Here is a 25,603-nt window from a genome sequence, read left to right on the forward strand (position 1 = left end):
CACCGTAATATCGTCGGCGTAGAACGCGTGGTCCACGCCTTCAATTTGCTTGAGTAGATCGGGCAGGGGCAGCAGGGCCAGATTGAAGAGCAGGGGCGACAAGACCGATCCCTGAGGGGTGCCCCTATCGCCGAGCTCGACAGGGTCCGACTTCTCCTCCCCTATCCTGATGGTCGCCGTTCGGTTTGACAGAAAATCTTTTATGTAGCCAAATGTCTTTCGGCCACACCGGGTTTTGTTTAGATTCTGCAACACGCTCGCGTGGGACACGTTGTCAAACGCTCCCTTCAGGTCGAGGGCGAGTATCCCGCGCGGCGCGTGCCTCGTTGCCGGCTTGACGACCAGTTCGTGGAGTTGGATCATCACGTCTTGGGTGCTGAGATGTTGCCTGAAGCCGTACATCGTCTCTGGCATCTGATCCGTTTCTTCGAGGTGCTTCTGCAGCCGGCGAAGGACCATGCGCTCCATCACCTTCCCCACGCAGGATGTGAGAGAGATGGGCCGCATGTTGTCTATCGTGAGGGCCTTGCCGGGCTTTGGAATGAAGCGGACCTCGGCGTCCTTCCATTCCTTCGGCAACTGCGAGCTTTCCCAGGCTTCGTTAATGTGCTCTAGGAGGCTGCTGGCCGCTGTACCGCTCATGTTGCCGAGTAATTTGTAAGTTATGGCGTCCCTGCCGGGTGCACTTCTCTTGTTACTGTCATCTATCGCTGTCCACAGTTCCGTCATGGTAAACGGCCGGTCCAGTTCTTCGTTGTTGGGTCCTTCGTACCTCTCGGGCACCGGGTACTGGCCCTGGAGCACCTAGAGAATTACTGAGCGACCGTGGTCGCGTTTTTCTCTCCGACGTCGTTGCAGCATTGCTAAAGGAGTGTCGCATCATTCACCGCACCACCACGGCATATCATCCTCAAACTAATGGGATGACAGAGCGTTTCAACCGCACCCTTGGCGACATGTTGGCCATGTATGCTTCCTCTGACCACTCGAATTGGGATCGCATTCTGCCTTTCGTCACCTACGCTTACAACACCGCCAAGCAAAGCACCACTGGGTTCTCCCCTTTCTTTCTCCTTTACGGACACGAACCTTCATGCACTATGGACACGATTCTGCCTTACCGACCAGATGCTTCGGAGTGCACGACTGTTTCTAGAGCGGCTGCTTACGCCGAAGAATGTCGCCAGCTCGCTCGTTCGTTGACATCCCAGGACCAGTGGCGCCAAAAGCATCGCCATGATTCATCTACTGCGGCTACGTGCTTTGCTCCTGGCTCGCTGGTCTGGTTGTGGGTGCCCTCTACACCTCCAGGCCTTTCCTCTAAGCTGCTCTCCAAGTACCACGGTCCTTATAGGGTACTGAAAAAAACATCCGCGGTCAACTACCTCATCGAGCCAACGGAAGCGCCTTCCGACCAGCGTCGTCGCGGCCAGGAAATTGTGCACGTCTCCCGGCTCAAGCAGTGCCATGACCCCCCTGTGTTTTCCTGCCCTTAGGTCGCCAGGATGGCTACTCTTTCGGTGGGGAGTGATTGTACTGAAGGCACTTGGCAGTGGGCATGGTGCTAGTGGAGGAGAAGAAGACGACGTGAAGTGCTTGCTTCCCCGTTACGATATAGCGCCGATCTGTTTAAGCCTAGCGCCACAACCTATAACTAGGGACCTTTCTGCTAGGCGAACACCCCCGTTGCAATATATATATATATATATATATATATATATATATATATATATATATATATATATATATATATATATATGTTCCACGATGTTATTCTACAGCAAGGCGCCCCTCGCCAATTGCTCACAGATCGAGGCCGCGCATTTTTGTCCCGCATAATCAACGATATTTTGCGCTCCTCCTCAACGCAGCACAAATTGCCAGCTTCCTGCCATCCCCAAACAAATGGCCTCACCCAGCGCCTGAATCGCACCCTCACGGACATGCTCTCAATGTGTGTTTTATCTGACCACCGTGACTGGGACCTGGCGCTACCTTACGTGACCTTCGCCTACAATTCGTAGCACCACGACACCACCGGTTATTCACCCGTTTATATGATCTTTGGACACATGCCCTTCGCAAAGTTCAGACGAACACTCTTCTCACGCCACTAATGCTCTACAATTTCGGTTGGCGTACCACAGCCCACTGCTCCAACTGTCCGGAGATAAGGGTAGGTACAGAACACATTCTGTACTCAAGTAACACTGGTATTACCTCTTGTTATTTTCATTACCTTTCCTCTCCTTCCTGGAGTGCTTGGCTTCACTCGGACTCGGCGTATGAACAACTGGCCTTAGCGGAGCAAGCGCTCTACTTTACTGGGCCTTAGTGTTGGCCTTAAATAAAGCTTTTCCCTTCCTTCTTTCCTTCCTTGGCCATGAATAGACGTTGCCACTGTACCCCCTGCTTTCGGCTGCTACAGCGCCGCCTAGCGAATATGCACGTGATGCCATCGCTCGTGCCGACCACGTGCGTCAGATCGCCACTAAAAGCTGTCGGCCTCGCAAGCGATCCGGAAGCGCCTTTATGACAGCCGGCATCACGACATTCGTTCCTCACCTGGTGCATTTGTTCTCCTGTGGTGCTCATTCCGTCGCGTTGGCTTATCAGAGAAGTTGTTATCTCGGTACACGGGCCCTTGCCGGATCGTCCTCCAGCTCACGGACGTACGTCCGTGAGCTGGAGGACGTACATCCGTACGTCCCTGGGACGTACGGACGTACGGGACGTACGTACGTACGTCACCTACGATATTGTTCCCGTCTCGCCGACTGTGCCACCTACGATCGCTCCCAGTGACATAGTTCACGTCAGCAGACTGAAAGCATACAGCTCTCCTCCTAACATCAATGTTTAAAGTGCAGCGAGACGGCGCTCCAACCACCTAGGGTAATGTTACCAAGCCAACTCATTCCCAGAGAGACATTCTGCCTGGCGCAGACGACGAAGAGGACGGGTCTATCTGGTGTGCAGGCTGTCCACCATCTTGGTTGCTGCTGTGCACCTCGTTGTAAATGAATTGTATATAGTCACGCCTCTCGTTCTTTTACGTGACAATACTTAATGGAAATATTATGTGGCTCGCGCTTTTAATGGACCTAATGTTCTCGACTGGTAACTAAACCAAGTCAAGTAACACACATAACAAAGTTCAAACCAGTAACGTAAACGAACATGTATAAACGCATTATAGTCTGCACGGCTCCTGCGCCATTAAAATACAATTCATCATTATAATCAAGGTCAGCACGTTCTTTTGCCACAGATATAATGCTCTAGAAATTATGTTAGTACCAGATAGATACCATGATAGCAAGAAAATTGCATCAGTATTTTACAAACAACTCTTCCCGCAAGGAAGAACACCGTATCGTGTATTCTATTGTATCTCGAAGAGATTCGCTTCCAACATTACGAGAATAGTCATTTTGCCTGTTCCTCACAGGCGTCCTTTGAAGACAAAAAGAAATGGAGTTGAATTAGGCTTCTTTTACGCTTTATCCACATATAAACTGACTCTGGTTGCTTTGGACTTAACAGTAAATTTTGTCGTTTTATGATTATATATTGATTTGTGCCCTTAAAAACACGCAAGTTCTGTGCCTGCATACGTATCTAAGCCAGTGAGAACCAGGGAAAGCTAGCACGGTACCGCAGCCTCAAAAGTTATCTGTACTACGTGACACTAATATAAATATGTAGCGAAAGAATGTTATAACTCACCCGATACTTGCAAGAATCGGCCATGCTTCTCTTTGTAACTGTACTCAGAGACTGAGTGCTCAAACATGCTTCGTAGCTCGGAGCCATTGAGTGTCATGATGACGACCGACATGCCGAAAGGCATTGTAGCCAATATATGGCCCATCGTTATGGGAGCTTCGTTGTAAGAGAGAAAAAAAGAATAAAGGTATGTTATCGATGAGTTGATCTTTCAATTTTGATTGACTCTCAGCTACTGCTTGAAATAGCGGCTGGAATAAATGCCAAGGAAACGGCATGTAACAGAGGAAGTTTGTTAGGAAGGAGCAATAAAGTAAAACAAAAAATTATGTGGATCCTGTGCACTGTGGGAATCCACGTCAGCAAACCTTTCTATATGTTGTTTGCTTTAATTCACAATGATTAGCGGTGATCTTGACGTCGAATTTCTTCATCGTTTAGTAAAATACAAGATATGAGTCGATGGCAAACGTTACTTTACGCGTAATACTGCTGTTTGTCTGAGTAGTACACAACACACAGTGAGACGTGTTTCCTTGAGACGTTGTGCGCCATTGTTCATGACCTCCGAGAAGGTTGCCTTGATGCCTTGATGCGATGTGCCTCACAAGGCACATCGCATCAAGGCAGGAGGGTTAAACAATAATTGAGTTATGAAGCTGTATTTGCCAAACCACAATCGCGTTATGAAGCACGCCGCAGTGGTGGACTACGGATTAATTCTGACCTCCTCAGGTTCTTTAACGAGCATCTAAATCTAATCCGAACTTCTTTTTTTTTTCGCCCCCTCGAAATGAGGCTGCCGCCGTCGGGATCGAACTCGCGTCCTCTAGCAATGCTATAGCCTCCAGGCTACCACGGTGGGCCCGTAAGTGTTGATTTGACGTGCGACCGCTTCCGTAGTGTCGCCTAGACGCTATGGTGCTTTAATGCGGCTTTACGTCTGCACGCTGTCCGTCATTTGCCCGCTTGACAAATTTGCATTGTGTTTATTTTCTCAGAAACAGCAGAAACGTACCTTACCTTCCCTTGAACGTAAATTTATCCAGTTTGTCGGCAACAGCTGCCGTGCCTATTAGCAGCGTTTTCTCGCCTTCTGACGTCACGTTTTCCGTCTAAACCCCAGACCCACGTATCATAACTGCAAGCGAAGTGTGGCAAAACTCTCATTCACTCGTTTCGTGGCTGCATCGGTTCTACCGATTCTCTGTCTCCTCTCCGTAACTCCTCTCTACCATTCTATCCATCTCCCCTCTGAGCTGTTGTACGATAGTAGAAAGATAAGCGTGGCAGTTTCTGCAATGCTTTTGGGGAGGGTCATGGATAGTTACAGCTGTCAAGATGGCATTGTGCCAACGCGCAGGGAGCTTTACAGGGCATTGTGACGACCTTTGATGGGAAGCTCCAAACGAATCTCTCGCGTCGCCTTTCGTCTCTGCCAAGCTCCTGGCATGTATATACACGCTCTGAACCACATTACGTAGCAGCCTGCAAGACAGAAGCAGCAGCAGTGGAAGATTTGAAGGAAGATGCGAAGACAGCTTCGCTTCAAGAAAGAAACCTTTAGGTGAGCTTGGATTTCGAATTTACAAATAGTTTTAAAGACAAGAAAAACGGTTTTGTCACAGCGGATAAGTGTTGGCCCTCTCTAATACTGTATTAAGAAAGAAAGAAAGAAGGAAAAAAAGAAAGAAAGAAAGAAAAAAAGAAAGAAAGAGAGAAAGAAAGAAAGAAAGGTAAGTGGTGAAGTACGTAGTAGAAGTAGAAGTAGGCGTGCAATAAAGTTTTCTAATAAGAATTTAAGAGCTCTCGCTGTTCAATTCGCACTGGATACGGCTATTCGATACTCTAAATTTTGGCGCCTGTCGCTGTATATACGGTATAACAATGGTTATAACACGGTGTGGGGCCACGCACTTCTGCAAGGAGTAGTTGTTCACTAGCCACTTCTAATGGCCTTCAAATCAGTCAGACATAAATAACCATTCCTATGTCCTCTGTTCTGATTGACTGAACAGCAGGAATAATCTTTTATTTCAGTGGAGCACCAAATGAAGAGCGAGAATGTTGCATTGCTGGTTTCGTAATAATTTATATTGCCGCCATCTAACAAAATATCTCGTCTTGCATGCCGGGATAACTCGTCTCATATTTAATAATCTCTGAAGAAATTATGGGGTTCCCATATAAAAACCTCCATGTCTCCATTTGGAACCTCGTACCAAAGAAGTCGCCCATGCCCAATAACTCCCATATACAATGTATGAACATATGGGTATACCATATAACAACCAGTATGTCATGATATATCATATGCAACATGTCGCATATAACACATGTGGCACTGTAGGAGGGATATGAGTGGAACATGTTTCATGTGGCATGTGCTATATGTGCACATACGGGTTTTTACTAGGAATCCCATCGGTATTTATTTATTTATTTATTTATTTATTTATTTGTACATTACATTCACATACCCTGCTATGTCTTCGGAATGCAGTATGTACTGAATAAATGCTATATTTATTTACGGGATTTGATAGCAAGTGTCCCTTTTTTATCTAGGTTTATTTGAAAGACTTGTTTCGTCGTAGGATGGCAACCATACTCCCATTAGCAATGCTATGTAGGGTGCTGATTCATTAACCTTACTTATCTCTTGGGTGACATTGACAGTAAAAAGTGACAGTTTAAAGCCTCGCGTTTATAATCATTAAGTGGCTTTGAATTTGCTGCAAATCTTAAATACTGACTGTGGCCGATAACACAGGCCTGCCTTTGAGGCGCGGCAATTTGGAAAAGCTGAAGTCTGGAAAGTAGAGTCGTTGTGCCACAAAAAGAGTTGCCAGCCCTCACTTTGTACTTAAAGCTGGCGATAACCGACAAGGAGGCGCTAGCGTCAATGCAACACCGGAGGAAACGATCCCGCCGCTGTCGCGGACAAGCTGTAGGTTCAAACGGGAGATCCTTGGCTCCAATTCCGCAGGTCTAGCCGAAAGTAGTTGAATGGGCATCGATCAACCTCTCCGAACCGTTGCTTCAAGGGAGCCGCGAAAGTCCGGAATGTATGACCACCCTTGGCACCGCGCACACGAGCCTTAGACTGTCAGCGCGAGCAAGGACAGTGCACGAAAAAATCACCATCGGACTCTGACATCAAGGCCATGCTGGGAAACATAATCTACGCCATGCAGCTGCTACTGTCTGGGTTAAATACGCCAGTTGCCCTAACATTGGCAAAAATTATGAGATCGATAGACAGTCTGTTAGCTACGCTGTAGTAACTTATACCACTACCCGCGAAGATGACTGTGCTGTGCTGTGAAATGTACTCTTACGCGTTGCACAGATACAGTATGCTGTGGAGCCCTCATCATCATTAAATTCACTATGCCACCACCCTCCTTCCTCTTCAGATTCTGTCTCTGTCGTTCCCCGAACCCCTTTCCCAGCGTGGAGTAGCAGGCTAGAGGCACTTCACTCTGGCCAACCACTCCATCTTTCTGCCATTAAAGACTTCTCTCTCTCTCTCTCTCTCTCTCTCTCTCTCTCTCTCTCTCTCTCTCTCTCTCTCTCTCTCTCTTGTGATCGCATTAAATAACACAATATGGTCGCACCGGTTTGTGTGTTGCTTGTTGGTTATTCTTCAGACCTCTGTTACTCTTCATATACCTGTTCCCTCCCCCAAGTAAACTTAGGCCCATGTTCTGAAAGCAATTAGTAGGCTAGACTCATTCTAAAGTACTCGTACCAGCCCCTTCGTGTTAGCGAAAGTTATTAGCGAATGTGGGCAAAAATAAACAGGTCCTACGCTAAACAGAAAGTTTTCACATTTCCCCCAATTTCGTGCTCTGGCTGATCGACTTATTTTTTTCTTTCCTACTTAGGTTACCTCTGTCATTCGCTCAAGATGTGTTTGCGCACGACTCATATACCTGTATAACAGGCGGTGAAAAGCCATCCGGAGCCCTTTGCTATGGCGGCCATCAAAGCACACTAGTTTCGAGAGACTGAACTTCCCAGTTTACCTTCTGTTTCATCAATGTACTCATCGTACTGAAGAAAGACTGACTTTACGCTAATTGCCGATCTTTAGTTACACTTTTAAGGTCTCCCTCTGCCCATGCAGCGATACTTTACAACATTTCAGCTACGATACAACAAAGACATGCCGCTCTTTCTGAGTTTTTTTTTTCAGTGTCATATGCTCACCAGCTTGAGGAATGGGCGCGCGGATACCGCCTCCGTTGAAGATCGCGCCGTTGACGTCAGACCAGAAGTTGGGCTCGCTGCTTTTTTTGTCCGCGTAGTAGGCGAACAAGCCGTCCGTCATCAAGTTCCCAAGGTTACACTCGCGTAGCCGGCATATATTGTCCGCTTGCTCTAGCTTCACCTTCGAGCGGCCGATGACCTCATTGATGGCTCTGGTCACGTTATCCTTGTAGCATTTGACGAGGTCCAGCATACCTGGGTCTTAAGGAACAGAGAATGCCGCTGCATGAGTGCATGCGCTCGTACACTATTTCAATATTTTGCTGATGTGCACGGCACGACAACGGACAAGAGATGGAAATAAACGACGAAGTGCTCAAGTCCAACTAAACTATTTTCGTAAAACGCACAGTCGCTTTCTTGGAGTAGTACTGGATATATGCCATTGACATTTTGAATTGCTGGAGTCGAACCTGAACAAAGCGGAGTGTTTCTTGAGCTACTTGGCAGGCGCTATACAGGAGAGCTCAACGGACACCTTGCTCATGCTCCACGTTGCGTTGGTAAACGACCAACACTCGGATACTCGTTAGCGCTACTGCGAGAATTATCGTATTCGGTGGAGAACAAGTTGCATTTGACAATGGCAAGGATAGTTTATCTACCGTTGTGTGCCGAAGGCGACGTCAAGTACACTGGTCACGGAAGATGCACGAGAGCTTACTACAACCTTGCCACGAGAATGATAAACGCATGCCACTTCTTCCATACGTTTACGCACGATACATGCCATACACGCTCGACAATGCAACCTTTAAGAAGCGGGTCTTAACTGTATATCATCTAAGCATTCCCCTATACACATGCGTTATAGTGATCTGCAGAAGCTATGGATTTCCCCGCATACATCTACACGCATGTGTACAGGAAGCAGGTATGAAGAAGAAAGGCGAAGTTCCTTCTTTTCCTGCTGTCCAGCTTGTTTTGCTTCAATTTCACGTGAAGCAAAATGCAAGAATTGGTTATTCGCAGAGGGGTATAGTATTCAGGAAAACTCAGCATGCCACTGAACGCTGTCCGCATTGTTATTCCAGAACTGAGTGGTCTGCTCGGACTCGAAGTTGGCGCTAGAGCTTCGGTGTAACATCCACTTCAAGACATTATACAGGGAAATTATTGTTTCGATCGTGGAATATACCCACAGAGCCGGATCTTGTGCACGTGTTCTTGCAGTTCAGTGGGTACCCAGACACATTGGATTACCCGGGAGCGACCAGGCATACGAATCAAAAGAACGGCTCCATAAACACGGAGACACGGGCCTTGTTACTTTTTTCAGATATGACATAACGTATATTATGAAGACAGTTTTCATGGAATGGTATCAAACAACACACCGAGGTGATAGAGTGGAAATATCTCTTCTGTATCTACGGCCGTACAGAACCAAAAGTCCAGACTTTCTGCTAGCTTTCCGAGATGTAAAAATTCTATTAATCGACTTCGACTGGGTGTGGCCTTCACCACCCACTTCCTACATTAAATAGGGCGCGCTGAATCATCATGTTCTTGGGTGGTGAAACAGATGAGGACATCTCACGTGTGTTAGCTTGTCCGCTTAGTGACCTGCAAAGGCGAAAACTTTGCGTCATATTTACAGCAATTAAGAATCATGCGCTCCTCTTAAGGTACATTCTGGGACCATGGCCTTCTCTTGGCATTGTAGACGGCATTAATTACATTTCCTGTGAGGAATGTCATTGTTTCTTGTAACGTAGCCTCAAATACTTCGTTTGAACCTGTGATTTTTTTTTTCAACCTTAAGCTCAAGCGTGACATTACGTCCCAAACTATTTTTGCTTTGCTTTGCTTTTCATTTCTGAAGTCATCTCCAAAATTCAGAGTGCTTATATACATATAGAAATGAAATGAAATAGTCTAGCAAGAAGCACATGCTTCCAGCCTCTCCCCCGATACCCCCGCTAAATATTATTTCTACGGGTTCGTTTAATATTTCAATGAGCACACGCACCTGTTCTTCTCCTCATATCGTCCACGCACTTTTCATTTGGTTACGTAGACTGCTTTTTAGTGGATCCATCTCTAAGGACCTGCCAATTTAACGTTCGCTTTTTATAAATAAGCTTGTTTGTCAACTCTATGCTCCATATTTTTCCAGGAAAATACATCTGTCATATTAGTTTTGTCCTTATTATTATACTCTGTACATGCCGCAACTTTCGTAAGCAAAGTCGAGACCATGCCCGATAGCGACAGTGCATTCTGAAATGCTGGCTCTGCCGTATGCATGTTTCTTGTTGCTTCTTACCTTCTTCCACTGAGTTGTTTAACAAGATAGGATTTCCTGTCCAGTTTACAACTTTTCCTTCGCTGTCAAAGTTGACCTGCAAAAAGCCGAGAAACTTTCCGAACCAGTAGTCTTGCACGACGAGACCTCTGCTGCCGTCAGTTCTGTTCACTATGGTAGGGTAGTCTCCTTCTCGAACGTTTTCCTTAGGAAAGCCTTCACCTGTAATTACACATTTCGGTGCTGCAATCAGGAAGCGGCCGAATCAATTCATCGATTTTGCGAAGAATCTGGCAAACTCTAAACAGGTCGACTTATTCTAAAAGGGTGTTGAAAGCAAGTTTAACACACTGAAGAAGGTGCTTTACGCGACTGTTAATGTTTGGTTATATGTGTTTTATGTTCTCTCCTTCCTAAACAATAGTCATATGCCAGCTATTACCGACAGGTAGGGCTGCTTACGTATCTCGCGTCGTGTTTTCAAATCTGCCAATTGAAAACAGTTCCTAGAACGCTTCCTGCAACATCTTTTAGACAGTGAATTATACGCGGAGGGTACTGATTAAGTGTAACAAGTCCTCAAACAAAATTATCCCAGCGCCGTACACCGAAGTTATACGTCTTCGAAGGTTGCCATTCTTGCGAGTCGTGAGCTGCTTCGTGAGATTGTCTGACGCCCCGTCACTGAAACTTCCTGCCTGCTGTGCGTACCGAACGCCTCCTATATAGCACTTCGATCCGTGACGTCATGCTACCTTGCCCAATGCCATAGAACTGTATGGGGACGCTCACAAGAAAGCCGCGGTGATTTTGACGTCACCGCTTTCGTCACGCTCGGCTTGGCAATGGAAATTTTGGTCCATGTAGCACGACGTCATAAAGCAAAGTACAAATGCCTGCTATCTAGATCGCGCTGGCGTAGCCCCGTTCGCGAATGCTACCTATGTTATCCGTTTGTTCGAACTAGCACGTTTTGTCTTATTACTCCTCACGTTTGTTCGCTATCTCCTTTCCACACCTCAGCAAATTGTCATCTATGGGCTGGAGACAATTCAGCCAACGTGTCGTTTTGGCGATCTTGTGCTTTTTCGGGAGCAAACAGCGAGCGCTAATGTAGTTGAAGCATTGTTAATCAGTGCGCTAGGACACACACGCTGCTGATACAGGAGTTGTGGTGTTCTGCTGCACAGCACGATATCAAGGGTTCGAATCCAGGCTGTAGCTGCCTCATTCCAGCGGAGATAAGATGAAAAAAAAATACTGTATTTTGATGTAGGTACGCGCTAAAGAAAAGCAGCTGCTCGAAATTAATTCGTAGCTCTCAACTGCAGCGTCTCTCATAGCCCAGCAGCCGCTTCGAGACGGTAGACCTGTGGTGATTCGGAGCTAAGTGACGCTAGAACCTTGCCTTTTTGGCGTCGTATTAAAGGGCACCTAAAATGAGGAGGAATGCACTCAACGGCTGGATCCTGCTGACGGGTACTCCGAGGTCACAGCTTCAGATTGGCGCTCAACGTGGGGCTTTGGCTATGCTCTATGAAGGATCATTAACGTGCACTGCCGCACCAGCCGATGGCCATTAAGGTTCGCCTGCGGGTGGTCTGCCGAAGATACCACGAATAACATCAGCAAGCGAGCCTTTTCCATTTTTTTGCTGCAGCAGCAACGTTCCATGTTCGAGGGATCGCTGCCGCCATTGTGAGCCGAAGGCAGAGGCCAGCAGCAGAACTGTAACGAGCCAACCACTGTTGAACTCCGCATAAAAGCGCGTGCACTGCCATCGTCGACATAAGCTTCGCAATTCGATTTCTGGTCCAGCGATGAGTTGTTGCCATCTCGACACCTCTGTACTGTGATGCAGCGTCATCATCACGATTATTCCTACCGTACGGAGTGGTCTGAGCATCCCTGGTCCTATCCATTATGGGCGGTGGTCGCTTGCACTCTACAAGTGTCTGGCTGCGCTCCTTGCGATGGCACAAGAATGAGCTAGTGAGTTGCTCACCGCATTCCACTTATGGACAACTGACGAGGTCTCGAGGGTACTCTGTTGAGTCAAGTTCTGCGTCCGGGCAGGTAGCCAAGTGCAAATAACGGGGTACCTGCAAGGTCTTGGGCGACACCAACACTATCCTTGTTGCTGCCATTAAGTACCGTGCACCAGAAAAGAACATTTTCCCGTGTGTGACGCCGCCCCCTTCCTAAAAAAAAAAAGAAGAGGAACGCGCGAGGCATGGTTAGGGCCTGCTGGGCAGGCCCTCTTGGGGCTACAGCATCCCCATGAAACCTTATCAGTCAGCCGCAGCAAGATTACCGTGGCGTCATTATCGATGCAAAGGGATCAAATGGTCCATTGAGCAAAAATGCTGGTGGCGTCTATAGCAGTGAAACCTGCCATTGGCTGCGACTCCATGTCACGAGCGCCCACCGCGCATTCGAGACGCTGTCTCACGCGTGCTAACTCGTGCCCCGACGGAAGAGGAAGGAGGAGGGAGGGAAAGAGATAAGGAGAAGGCAGGGAGGTTAACCAGAATAACGTCCGGTTGGCTACCCTACACCGGGGGAATGGGAAAGGGGAAAGCAAAGATCACAGGGAGTGAGAGGAGGGAAGGAAAGAAGGAAATTGCGGCGAGTTCGCTGACGCGTGTGGTCTCACAGAAATTACATTAAATGTCACAGATGGTCGCACAAACCCGTCGCCCTTAAGAAACACAAAAGCGCCTTCACCGCTTTATGGGCCGACGGGCGACGGGGGCGGTGTTCCAGCAGCACCTGCACAGAAAGTGGCCGATTGTCCAGTTTTTGAAAAGCTTTGGCAAGTTCTTGTCTCTCAGGGGTGTATCGTGGACAGTGGCACAGGAGGTGGTCGATGTCGTCGACATAGTCGTGGACACTTCGTCGTCGTCGTCCCGACGGAAGAGAATGGGCGAAAGTGGACACCTGCTGTGTTCCATGAGGGGAGTGGGTATCAACGCGACGTCACGACACCCTTGCTCTTGCTCGCGGAAGCCTGTGTTGTCCGTGTGTTCCTTGACCGCGCAAGCTCTCGCCAGCGTTCTAACTGCGCATCTATAGGGCCAAGTCAGAGCGCTTTCTCTTGCCTGTGAGGAGTCAATAACGCGAAAAACCGCTTTGCGGTGTTCAAATGGACATTAATGCTTTCACATTCACAACTCATGAGAAGTGCTTCAGCGTATTCGTCTTTTTATTCTTAAGTCGCCTTTCAAATGATCTTTCGTTCTCGCTATTAACTTTTGAAAGACTGAAAGGCCTCGTATTACCTAGCCATTTTCGGTGGCATATTAAGCTCCACAAAGTCAGCCCACCTGCGGAAATGTTAAACGGTAAGTGACGAACGTAACCATGACGCAAATGAAGAGAACATGCCGGGAAGAAGAGAAAGGTGCTGCTGTGACTAACCGCAAATGGAGGTAAATTTCTGGACAACAATATCGCTCTGCGAATCCACGCTAGCAGCTTCTCACAACAAATCAAGCAGTGTCCGAGCCGCTTTTCAACGAGGAAAGGAAGGAATATCATGCAATTCAGTACCATGATACAGAAACGTGTTTGTGTGTCCGCCGACGAGCAGATCCAATTGCTTCACTTGCTCCACGATTTCGATGTCTCGTGGGTATCCCGAGTGCGTTATTGCCACAATCACTTTCACACCTTTCTTCTCGAGGTTTTCTGCTTCTCGTTTAATGCTCGTAATTTCATCTTCAAACTCCACTTTACCTGCAACAAACAGGAGCACGGGGTAAAGCAACTATTCTCGCTAAGTTTGCCGTTCACGCCAACGCACTTAATCTTGGACACTATATATAGTACAGTTTTTGAAGCACGCTAGCCTGAGTTACCATTTATATAGTCCTCCTGTGACCCCTTCTGCGTGCTTTGCTCACTCTCTCCCTCTTTCTGCTTCCCCTTTCTATTCCCATATTGTAGGGCAGAAACCTGACGCTCGTCTGGTTGACTTACCGCCGCTCTCTCCCCTATCTTATCTTTCTCTCTCTTTCCTATGCGCGTGCTCAAATATTCGGTACTTTCTACAGTGCATAGTGCTGTCTTTTTTATTTTAGAATATTTAAGTTCGTAAAAATGTTTATTGCCATAGCTGAAAGTCCTGAAATAGAACGACAATAAACTGTCCATGAGACGCCATTGTTTGAGAGTATTTTTACTATGATATAGTTGTATATAAAGGTTACATAGATGAAGGTACGGGAACGCCGCAGTTTCTTTTCTATTTTCCCCCCTTCTGAACGCGTATTTCCTTTCGTCAACTGAGGGACGCTAACCAAGTCACCGCTGTTTTCTTAGGTAAAGGTTTATCTTTTTTTACGGATGTTAGAACTACGCGGTAAATGAGCTAATTATTATAGGGTTCACGCGAGGTCGAAATAAAAACATTCTCACAAATGAGGACTAGAATTTAAAAAAACCTTTTGATTCTTAAGATAATCATTATCCGGTAGTTTTATTAATATTATGCCCGCTATTGAAATCGGCCGGCGCCTGTACTACCGTACGTCCTGCAATGTGAATGCAAGGCGAGAATTCTAAATGCAATTGACTTGGTCCGGTGATCACCAATTCGCCGCCAAGCCATACGTTTGACGTTGAGGATGTTGAACTGCTTGTATAACCCTTCTTCACGGATTGTTCATGTGGCCTACTGATGCGAGCTCAAGGAACTTAAAAAATCCCCATAGTAAGGTTATAATGTACACCCCGACAAAATACCGGAAAGGTCTTGGGATGCTAAGAAAAGAAAGAAGAAAAGAAACGGCGTATCTGCGCCATGTCACATCACTGTAGATAACGCTTCTGCATCGCTGAAGGCTGAATAAACGAAATTAACGGAGGCAATGGCCAGTATCTTGCGAAGATTTCTTTCGTTCTATTCTATTCCTTTCTTATCGTCTACCATTCACGGTCAATGCATTGGGCAGAGCGCCACTCATACAACTTACGAAGAGGGAAATAAATGTATTTGAAATATTATCGTTACATTATGCTGGTTAAAAAAATCACCACCTTTTCTCGAAGTAAAGCCGGACTTATCGAGTATATAATGTTCACTGACCCCCGACTCCCTATCATGTTTAGGTTTAATTTTCCTCTCTGGTTATAACATATTTTGTTTTAAGTGCGCCCAATATACCTATCGTCACAGCAAGGATAAGCTTGTTGAAAAGAAACTTTTATGCTCCTCCCAGGCTTATCACAGTTGCGTCGGATCTACCAAGTACCTAAAGACTGATTTAAAAAAAAAGAATGTAAATAAGCTGCAGTCACTAAACAAGCTTTACTTACGCAGCTGCACCCTTTAGGCACGTCAAAATATACAGCTTTCTATATTATTTTGTGTAAGTGAGCTTGAATAGCCAGCATAGCACTTAGTATTACTGACGCTCTTATTTACCAACGTTTTGTGTAGATGAATTTTAACTATTGCAGAAGAGCGTGAGTCAAGAATAAACCGTCTTTTCTCATTTTACTAAGCGTTTTCACGTATACCCGAGAGAATTATATAGTACTCAGTTCGTCTGTTCCTATTATTCACTTGTTCTTATCACTGAAGGCACTTAACTGCGCCTGAAAGCCACTCCTCGAAAGGATGAGAGTGAGTTCTCGTCAATTTTGCTCTCTTTGATAGAAGCTACTGATTATCCACCATCTGACGACGGCGCGTCGGAATGCAGCCCTCATCGCTGACTGCGATGGGTTCTGCATCGAATAACGGCTGCATTCAACAATGTGATGTAAACTTGACAAGTAAATCAATAATTGTATCGTCATAACGTTATCTAATCATCCAGAGGCGACACCTGCACCATATTTTATGTCCACCTGGTTAAAATGAGGCACCTCTGCGCCACCCTTTACAAGCTCAGCGTAAAATGTGCAAAAAATTCTGTAATTATGCCACAATATAGGTTCTTTGAACTTACCAGTATTCGACAGAAATCGAGTTTCGGGAAGTACTGCACCGACAATGCCCACAGATAAGCCGGTTACATTGATCGTCACTGATTTCGGAAGGCTGATATTTCGTAAAGCCGGCTCCTTCGAAAAGTCCGTATTCGTGCTTACGACGGTCACGTTAGCTTTTTCCATGGCTTCAAGAAACAGCGCGAGCGCTTCTGGACCATCGTCGAACTCGTGGTTCCCAAGGCACTAGAATGGCACGCGAGAAACAAAACAAAGAAGTGTACTATAGTAACTATCAACTTGTCTTAGGGTGAAATCATGGCCTTGAATCTACATACTATGTGATTATTACATTGTTTTTTCGAATAATACATGTGCAGCAGGGCATCACCCTGTCCCTTCAGACATTTAGGAAAGATCTACATATCCGTTGTAGGGCAGCCCTCTTGTATCTAGGCACCTTTGTTCGGCATTTGGCGCGTGCTGTCGTTCAAATGTATCACACCCACACCCCATATTACTCTAAAAAAAAAAGGCCCCAACCCTGAACATTGCAGCTACGCCCTTAGAACCCGCAAATCAGATATTTCTGCATGTTTACTCATCCCCGTTTTGTTTTTTTTAACGCACACGAACGTTTTTGCGAGTTGCCATAGTGAATGCCGTCCGCAAGCTTTGGCTCGTGCTGTTTAATTAAGAGGAAAACTAGTATAAAAAACGCATACACATACAAGGATTACACAAGGCCAGGGCTGGGCATAGACACTTTTCAGTTGCATCATGATGGGATACAAGATACCCGGACAACAAGTATTTGAGATACAAATACAAGATGCTACCACAGTCATTTTATCCAGTACGATACTTTCCATTTGTATCTTAAGGTACTTCGATATATTCGCAAGTTTCTTATCATAAATCTATAGCATAATGAGCTGCAAACGGTTATGCACAAAAACGTTTGCTTGGAAAGTTCTTAACTCCGACCAACCTTGTTTTATTTGAATGAAGTGAATGTTAGTATCTTAAAAATTTTGTCTTACTTGCTCGAAGTATAATATTATCATTCCAGAGCAATTTATTGGGGTTGCTTTTGCTGCTTGGACATGAATGTTCTTAATAGGCTGCGCTGTCAGTGGTATTTGTTTGTCGCTTATGTAATTGATGGGAATCACTCCTCTGCTTGCCGGCCAGCTAGCTGGTAGCCATATAATTACGAGAACGTCAATAAGAAGTCTCTGCATGATGGCGCAAATACCGCTGTGAATTTTTACCTTGTCGGTAAACGTATTGCCGTTTGCGCAATAGCGGATCACCGGAGAGGTGTACAACAGCAACAACGCTGGTAGTGACATTATTTTTGATGCATCGTGTATGCAAAGAGCCCATAAGGCTTCAGTGACCTTTCATATTCTATATATATCGACTGGCGTAAAGCGTTCGTTAGCGACATATTCAATGTGTCACTCAGTTGGCACTCAGTTTCCATGTAGATAATGTCCAAACAGAACTAGAAACGAGAAATATGGACACATCACCTGAGTTCGAACCTTAGCTCCCACTCTGTAAGAGCATTAATAGGTAATACAGAGCAAAAAGATTGTTCGTAAGTTCCCGTATTCTCGTCTCCCTACCTTTCAAGCCGCACTGTTCCGGCGCTTTGGACGTTTTATAAACGTGGAGGTCTGAAATGCATTTTGACTGAGAAGTTTTAGCAATATCAGCTTTCAATACTGCTTTCCTTCCGTGTATGTCTTTCTTTATAATATTGTAATATTAATGCATACGTCATGGCAGTTCTTGCTTCAATGAAAGCACGAACGTATTACCGACGTATAGTACTCACAAGGAACAAAAATAACTAAAATTTAGAGGAGCACGTGTACTTTCTGCATGAAGTTATTTCGCCTTCGCTGAAACGTTCCGTAATATGTCAGGGATGTTATAAAATGCAACAATGAGTGGTGAATGAAAATCGCGTGACTACACAGCTCACTGCTATCCGCGTGCGCTTCCTAGAGTAAGCCTTGTATATTACCGAAGTTTGCAGTGGCATTACCTGGCGATGTGTTCGCGCATAGCAGTGACGTTAACGCTTGTGCTCACATATGTTTTAACGGCAAGATCGTGCACCTGTGTAGTCGGTAGACGTGCATCATGCACAATTTTGAATCGCCACACCTGACGTTGACGAGCGGAACCTAAGAAAAAATGACAGTTGAGTGGAGTTTCAAGCACAATGGAACAATCGAATTGAATTGTGAGTTAACTGGTGCCCTGCCTTTTGTCCGTGTATTTCTCTTTTCTTCACGGAGCTATTAGTCCAACTGCAAAAACATTCGAGTGTTACGCTCATGTTCTCTCGGTGTGCTGGTAGAGTGGCAGCGAGTTAATATTTTGGAGAGCTTGAAGGGAATATTATGGGTGATATGTGAGAAAACTTTTAAGTGTGTTGGTTAATTAGTAACATGGGAGAAAATGGCCAAATTGCTGTTTTTTTCTTCCTTAGAGAAGCGCGCATGAACGGTTTGTCCGTGGTGCATTGCATGGAATGACTAAATATGGCGATGAGTTTTAATTTTGCCTTTTGCAAGTCTGGTAGCTGGTCGTGAGGCGGGCTGTGCACGCTGGCCACGAATAGGCTTTTCTGCGTCTTTCGTTCCGGTGAGACCTCGATTAAGGTGTGTTCTACCTGGGTGTTCTCTACGTCGCGTTTTTGTGCTGTGAGAGTTTTCTTGGCCAGTATGGCAGCGTGTCGGGTTTGTGCATATGTGGAGTATCCTTGTAGTCGGACGTTCTGCGTGTTGGTTTCCTGTAACGCTATGACATCGGGTTGATTCAGCTTGACGAATTCTTGTAGGTTGGCGTGTCGAGGGCGATATGATTGACAAACTCGCAGACCCCTTGCCAGTAAACGTCGAAGACGTCCCTCTGAAGTTTGCGATAAACAATGAAGAATAAGTGCCGAATAAGCAATTGTTTTATAAGTGCGTTATGAACTTTTAATAGACTTTAATAGTGAAGAGACTGATCTCCTTCCCCCACGTTGTGCCAGTGAGTCATCGAATTGCGTTTATTACAGCATTGGTCTGCTTTTCAAGTGCGCAGATGTGTGATGCCCATGTCAGCTGGCGGTCTAGAATAACGCCAAGAAATTTATGCTCTTTTACGAACATCAAGGTCGGCACATTGAGCGTAAGTTGGAAATTATTCAGCTGTCGTCTAGTGAAAGCAAGTACGGCTGTCTTTCTTCGTGCGGCAGCTGCTATGTAGGCCGGACAGGAAGACGATTAAGCCATCTGCGTGAGCACAATAACAACGTACGCTATGGAAAAGAAGCTTTGTTTTATTTAGCCATTCACTGTCATTTGTGTGGTTGCACTCCCAAGTTTGAACAAGCCATGGTCCTCGGCAGACATGAGAATCAGCACACACGCGTAATTACTGAAGCTGCTCAGATGGCGCACGAAGGCACACCACGCGTTAGTAACCCATCCGTCAGTTTATCACAGGAAAGACTCGTTTATTTTGGGAAGGGGGCGTTTCCGCAGAATGAGCACTAGCAATTCCAGCGCGTTAAGGAAATAGGAAAAATTAAGGAAAAAAGAAAGATGAAAAGACAGGTTTCTTCTCCTCTTAATTTCTCCTATTCCTTAAAGCGCCAGAAATGCATGAATTGTCGATGTTCCTACTGGCTCAAATTTCCCGCTTTAGGCAATAGCAAGTCACTATTTTCACGGTCATTTTAATCTGTATGGCTCTTCTCGTTTATATCATCATCATCAGCAGCAGCAGCATCATCATCATCCTGGTTACGCACACTGCAGGGCAAAGGCCTCTCCCATACTTCTCCAACTACCCTGGTTATGTACTAATTGTGACCATGTTGTCACTGCAAACTTCTTAATCTCATCCGCCCACCTAACTTTCTGCCACCCCCTGCTACGCTTCCATTCCCTTGGAATTCTATCCGTAACCCTTAATGACCATCGGTTATCTTCCCCCCTCATTACATGTCCTGCCCATGTCCGTTTCTTGTTCTTGATTTCAACTATGACGTCATTAGCTCGCGTTTGTTGCCGTGAGAGCGGCCACCAAGAATACAGCGGCGGGAGCGGACAAGATTCGAAACTCGCTCATAAGAAACCTAAGCGACGAGGCAATCGATCGGCTGACGTCGTACCTCAACACGCTCTGACAAAAGGGGAAGGTACTGGCGGAATGGAAACACGCCGTCGTGGTCATGATACCCAAGCAGGGCAAGAAACTACAGATCGAGAATCTCCGGCCGATCTCGCTCACGTCGTGCTTGGGAAAACTGTATGAGGGAATAGTCACCAGAAGGATCCAGCAGCACCTGGAGAACAGGAGGTGGTACCCTGACAGCATGTATGGCTTCAGGGCCAACCTATCGACGCAGGACGTCCTCCTACAACTCAAAGAGGAGGTACTCGACACAATGCCCAAGGCGGGTGAAAACGTTGTGATGGCGCTCGACATCAAAGGCGCCTTCGACAACGTCAGCCACGCGGCCATAATGGAGAGCCTCAACAACACCAACTGCGGAAGGAAAGTGCACGACTACGTCAAGGACTTCCTAACCGACAGAACGGCAACGGTAGGGCTGGGGGAGTTGAGAAGCGACACCTTCTCCACACTGTGTAAAGGCACAGCCCATGGGTCCGTGATATCGCCCGTGCTATTTAATGTGGCGATGATCGGCCTGGCAAAACGACTCGGCGAGATCCAGGGCATCCAACACGCGATGTACGCGGATGACGTCATGCTTTGGGTCAAGCAAGGTTCACTGGAAGAAAAACAAGAGAAGCTACAAGAGGTTGCGCGCTGTGCCGAAAGGTACACCAGAGAGAGGCGACTGGTGTGCTCCACAGAAAAATCCGAACTACTGAGAGTAGGCAGACAACCCACCCAAGCAACACTGGAAGTAACGCTTGACGGTCAGAACATCCCGGAAAAGAACATGATCAGAATCCAGGGCGTGTGGCTACATGGCAGCAGAAAATGCAGCCACACCATCAGCCTGCTGAGCAAAGCGACGGAGCAGGTGGGCTGGATGATCAACAGGGTCTCCCCAAAAAGATACGGCATGAAAGAGGAAGACACACTCAAACTCGTCGGCAGCCTGGTCGTCAGCCGAGTCATCTACTCGCTACCGTACCACGCGATCACCAAAGGAGAGAGGGAACAGGCGGACACGATACTCAGGAAAGCATACAAGACGGCTCTCCATCTGCCAAAAAACACGTCAAACGAAAAACTGCTCCAACTGGGCATCAGCAACACTTTCAGCGAGCTGGCGGAAGCCCTGCTGGAAACGCAAAAAGCCAGACTCAAAAGCACCCCTGCAGGGAGAGCGCTCCTGACTAGGCTGGGACGGGAACCGAGCGGACACGTAGATAGATACGCAGACGTACCCGACTGCCTAAGAAAAACAATAAGCGTTAGGCCAGTACCTAAGAACATCGACCCCAACCTCCACGAGAGCAGAAGGCAGGCGCGAGCCGAATACGTGGAAAAGACACTAGCGCTACTAGAGAGCACGGTGTACACGGATGCTGCCACGTACCCGCGAGAAGGGAAGCGCACGGCCACGGCAGTGGTGGTGGACGGCGACGGGAATCTGATCACATGTGCGACGGCAAAGGCAGCCGGCACAGCGGAGGCCGAAGAAATAGCCGTGGCGCTGGCGGCAGTAGAAGGATATAGGACAGGCAGGCCTCTAAACATCTTAACAGACTCGAAGGAAGCATGCAGAAATTACCCGAGGGGCAGGATTAGCAAAGCCGCCCTCAGAATTCTTGGCAGAGCCAACATCGGCGAGAGGAACGTTACGCACAAGTTAATCTGGATTCTGGCCAGCGCAGGCATAGAGGGTAACGAAAGGGCAAACAGCCTAGCTCGAGAGACCGCGTTCCGAGCAGAGCAGTCGCACGCCCCGGAGTATCACCCACATGCTTGTGGAGGAGGATACACAGAAATCTTAAACTTACACAGAGGGACGAGAGCCAAATATCCCCCACCGCACAAAGCTCTAACGAAGGAGGAAGCAACGAGTTGGCGCAGATTGCAGACAAACTCCTTCCCAAATTTATACATCCTAAACAATATGTACCCAACACAATACAGAGACACCTGCCCATGGTGCGGGGCCACACCCACACTCTATCATGTCACATGGGAATGTCAACACAATCAATCATTCCACCAACACAATAACCCGAGTGCGGAGAAATGGGAGAGTCGGCTTACCAGCTGCAAGCTCAAGGCCCAAAGGGCCTTAGTGCAGCACGCTAGTGAGGTAGCTAGGCTCAGTGGAGCCCTGGAATAGAGGCCCGCCCTTGCCCGAAGAGGCTCCAAGTCGCCGGCGCCCAAGAACACGATGGAGACCTCGAGACGCTAAATCCTTGAAAGTTTTTCTCTCTCTTTCTCCCTCACCCAATCTTCTCTTTTCTTATCCCTTAACGTTACACCCATCATTCTTCTTCCCATAGCTTGTTGCTTCGTCCTTAATTTAAGTAGAACCCTTTTCGTAAGCCTCCAGGTTTCTGCCCCGTACGTGAGTACTGGTAAGACACAGCTTTTATACACTTTTCCCTTGAGGAATAATGGCAACCTGCTGTTCATGATCAGAGAGTGCCTGCCAAACCCACCTCAGCCCATTCTTATTCTTCTGATTATTTCAGTCTCATGATCCGGATCCGCAGTCACTACCTGCCCTAAGTACCACTTCCAGCGCCTCGCTACCTATCGTAAACTGCTGTTCTCTTCCGACACTGTTAAACATTACTTTAGTTTTTTGCAGATTAATTTTTAGACCCACTCTTCTGCTTTGCCTCTCCAGGTCAGTGAGCATGCATTGCAATTGGTCCCCTGAGTTACTAAGCAAGGCAATATCATCAGCGAATCGCAAGTTACTAAGGTATTCTCCATTAACTTTTATCCCCGATTCTTCCCAATCCAGGTTTCTGAATGCCTCCTGTAAACACGCTGTGAACAGCACTGGAGAGATCGTATCTCCCTACCTGACGTCTTTCTTTATTAGGATTTTGTTGCATTCTTTGTGGAGGACTACGGTGGCTGTGGAGCCGCTATAGATAGCTTTCAGTATTTTTATCGTCTACACCCTGATTCCGTAATGCCTCCATGACTGCTGAGGTTTCGACTGAATCAAACGCTTTCTCGTAATCAATGAAAGCTATTTATAAGGATTGGTTATATTCCGCACATTTCTCTATCACCTGATTGATAGTGTGAATATGGTCTATTGTTGAGTAGCCTTTACGGAATCCTGCCTGGTCCTTTGGTTGACAGAAGTCTAAGGTGTTCCTGATTCTGTTTGCGATTGCCTTAGTAAATGCTTTGTAGGCAACGGACAGTTAGCTGATGGGTCTATAATTTTTCAAGTCTTTGGCGTCCCCTTTCTTATGGATTAGGATTATGTTAGCGTTTTTCCAAGATTCCGGTACGCTCGCTTATATACACATTGTGTAAAGTATAAACAAACAACAAATGAATATCTTTTGTGTGCGATAAACATTCCCATTTGTAAGTCAGTGCTTCTCCTTGTCCCTTTCATTTTTTTTCTTCGTCCAAGAAGTCCGACCTGGTATACCGGTAAATAATTATTTCGTCAAATTTCACTAAATACAGCCAGGACTATTCCGGAGGTTGTGAAGTAGGCAATAGACGACAATACGAAGCTACAAATTGGCTCTGTTGAAGTCATGCCTTCATAACATGGCTGTGCGCATAAGCGAGTACACGGGTCTCTCGATACTGTAGCTGTCACATGAGAGCTTGAGGGCGTCTGAAGGGTTAGGCTGTGTATATGCCGCCGCACTCAGTAAGGACTCTCCTGCTCTCTTGCCACCTCCTCCCACTGTGGCGGCTGCAGGAAAGGGCTCCAGCACGACTGCAGATCTGCTGATTAAAGGCTCAATCTTCTACCGAATTAGCGCAATATAGCAACAAGGCTATCGAGATGTTCTCACTAACAAATATAAACCTTCAAATTAATCATTTCTTTCTTAAAGTGAACAGCTTTCTAGTATCTTTAACGGTTTCTAAACAATTTATGTGCGTGTGTGCGTGTCTTCTATGTTTCGTACTAGTGAGCATATTAAATTATAGATCAACAACGGGGCACGCAAATACGCAACATACATAATTTTACAATTTTGATTCTATAGAACACCCCTCATAAATTGCTTAGAAAGGTGTGCTATATATGTGTAGGCAGACTGTGCAAGATCGCCTATGAGTTGCAGTTCAGCGATGCTCGTACTATCTAAGAACGTCCACGCGGCTCCTATCGCTTTAACACAGACACTGTCTCTTACCACATAATCGTAATCCATTCTCGACATGACGGCCGATATAATTTTTTCCTTCAGCACAGTGTACCATGCGGTTCCTTGGAAGAAGTCACCAGCGTTCATAAATAAGGCTCCTGGATATTGTTTCTTCAATTCTGTGACCTGGTGTAAAAGCATGATGAAAGATAAGTTGAAAGACGCCTAGCATGCGCAGTAGCTGTCTGCAAGAAATTAAATGTAATTACGATTTGACAGAATAATTATGGTTCAGTATTCATGCACCTTAGAGCCCGAACATAAATGTAATACAAAATTACTGCAACAAAGAAAAGGTATTTTACTATAATAATTGTTCATAAGTGATTAGCATTTCTGAGATTAATCGAACCACCAATACAATCGGAAGAATACACACATGAACGGAACACGCGTCAGATTTCGCGCACCCTCGGCAAGCAACAAAGGGTATATTCGAAAGGCGGGCACAGACCTTTGCCTTGATCCGAGCAACGCCTCCAACGCAGCTCTTGTTTGCTTTGTCTTCGTAGCTACAAATAGCACCGTACTTGGTGCTTTCTTCAATATGCGCGTGCACATCATTTGTGTGCAACACGGTCAGAGTAAAACCAGATTCTTCGGCGAGGCACCAAGCGCACAAAAGAAGTGGCACCACCAACGCCAACATGTTCACACTCTATAGAAAAAACCTTATTCCCCGCCGGCGCCAGTCAGGCTTCGGCTGTCTGCGAAAAACGCCACGTTAGACCTTTTAGCGGCTTTGTTTTTTTATGTGAGGGCTGCGGCATTTTAACGCTTGCCGAGCACATTAATTGCTAAAGGTGACGTGTTGCAAGTGACTAAGATTGAAGCAAACTACAACACTTTTTTCTCTTTTTTTTGCGTCTGTCCAAAACGCAGTGTTCGGGTAAGCGTCTTTTGCTGACACGTCTCGATCGCAGTCTCGGATGAAGCTGGCTCAGCAATTGTGCACGCCCCCGCGTTTCGGGCTATTCGTAAGCCTGTCGAGCCATGCAACAACGGCATGTGTTTGTCCGTGCTTTCTCTGTACCTTTGTCCT

General features: G+C 46.4%; 1 protein-coding gene across 2 annotated transcripts in view; it reads right to left on the bottom strand.

The window, feature by feature from the left end:
• Positions 1 to 25,292, bottom strand: part of LOC135905456 (snake venom 5'-nucleotidase-like) — a 37,229-nt gene extending 11,937 nt beyond the window's left edge. The window contains exons 1-7 of one of the 2 annotated variants that reach the window (XM_065436406.2): positions 25,016 to 25,291; positions 24,550 to 24,687; positions 16,210 to 16,435; positions 13,805 to 13,990; positions 10,274 to 10,474; positions 7,945 to 8,205; positions 3,730 to 3,885 (exon numbers count right to left, since the gene is read on the bottom strand). In XM_065436406.2, coding sequence (XP_065292478.2) covers positions 3,730 to 3,885; positions 7,945 to 8,205; positions 10,274 to 10,474; positions 13,805 to 13,990; positions 16,210 to 16,435; positions 24,550 to 24,687; positions 25,016 to 25,210 — 1,363 coding nt within the window. In that variant the 5' untranslated portion in view covers positions 25,211 to 25,291. Of the gene's footprint in view, positions 1 to 3,729; positions 3,886 to 7,944; positions 8,206 to 10,273; positions 10,475 to 13,804; positions 13,991 to 16,209; positions 16,436 to 24,549; positions 24,688 to 25,015 lie in introns of both variants that reach the window. The other variant, XM_070531893.1, reaches the window with a different exon arrangement.
• Between the last annotated feature and the right edge of the window lie 311 nt (positions 25,293 to 25,603).

This window comes from Dermacentor albipictus, chromosome 1 (assembly GCF_038994185.2).
Source record: "Dermacentor albipictus isolate Rhodes 1998 colony chromosome 1, USDA_Dalb.pri_finalv2, whole genome shotgun sequence".
Taxonomy (NCBI): domain Eukaryota; kingdom Metazoa; phylum Arthropoda; class Arachnida; order Ixodida; family Ixodidae; genus Dermacentor; species Dermacentor albipictus.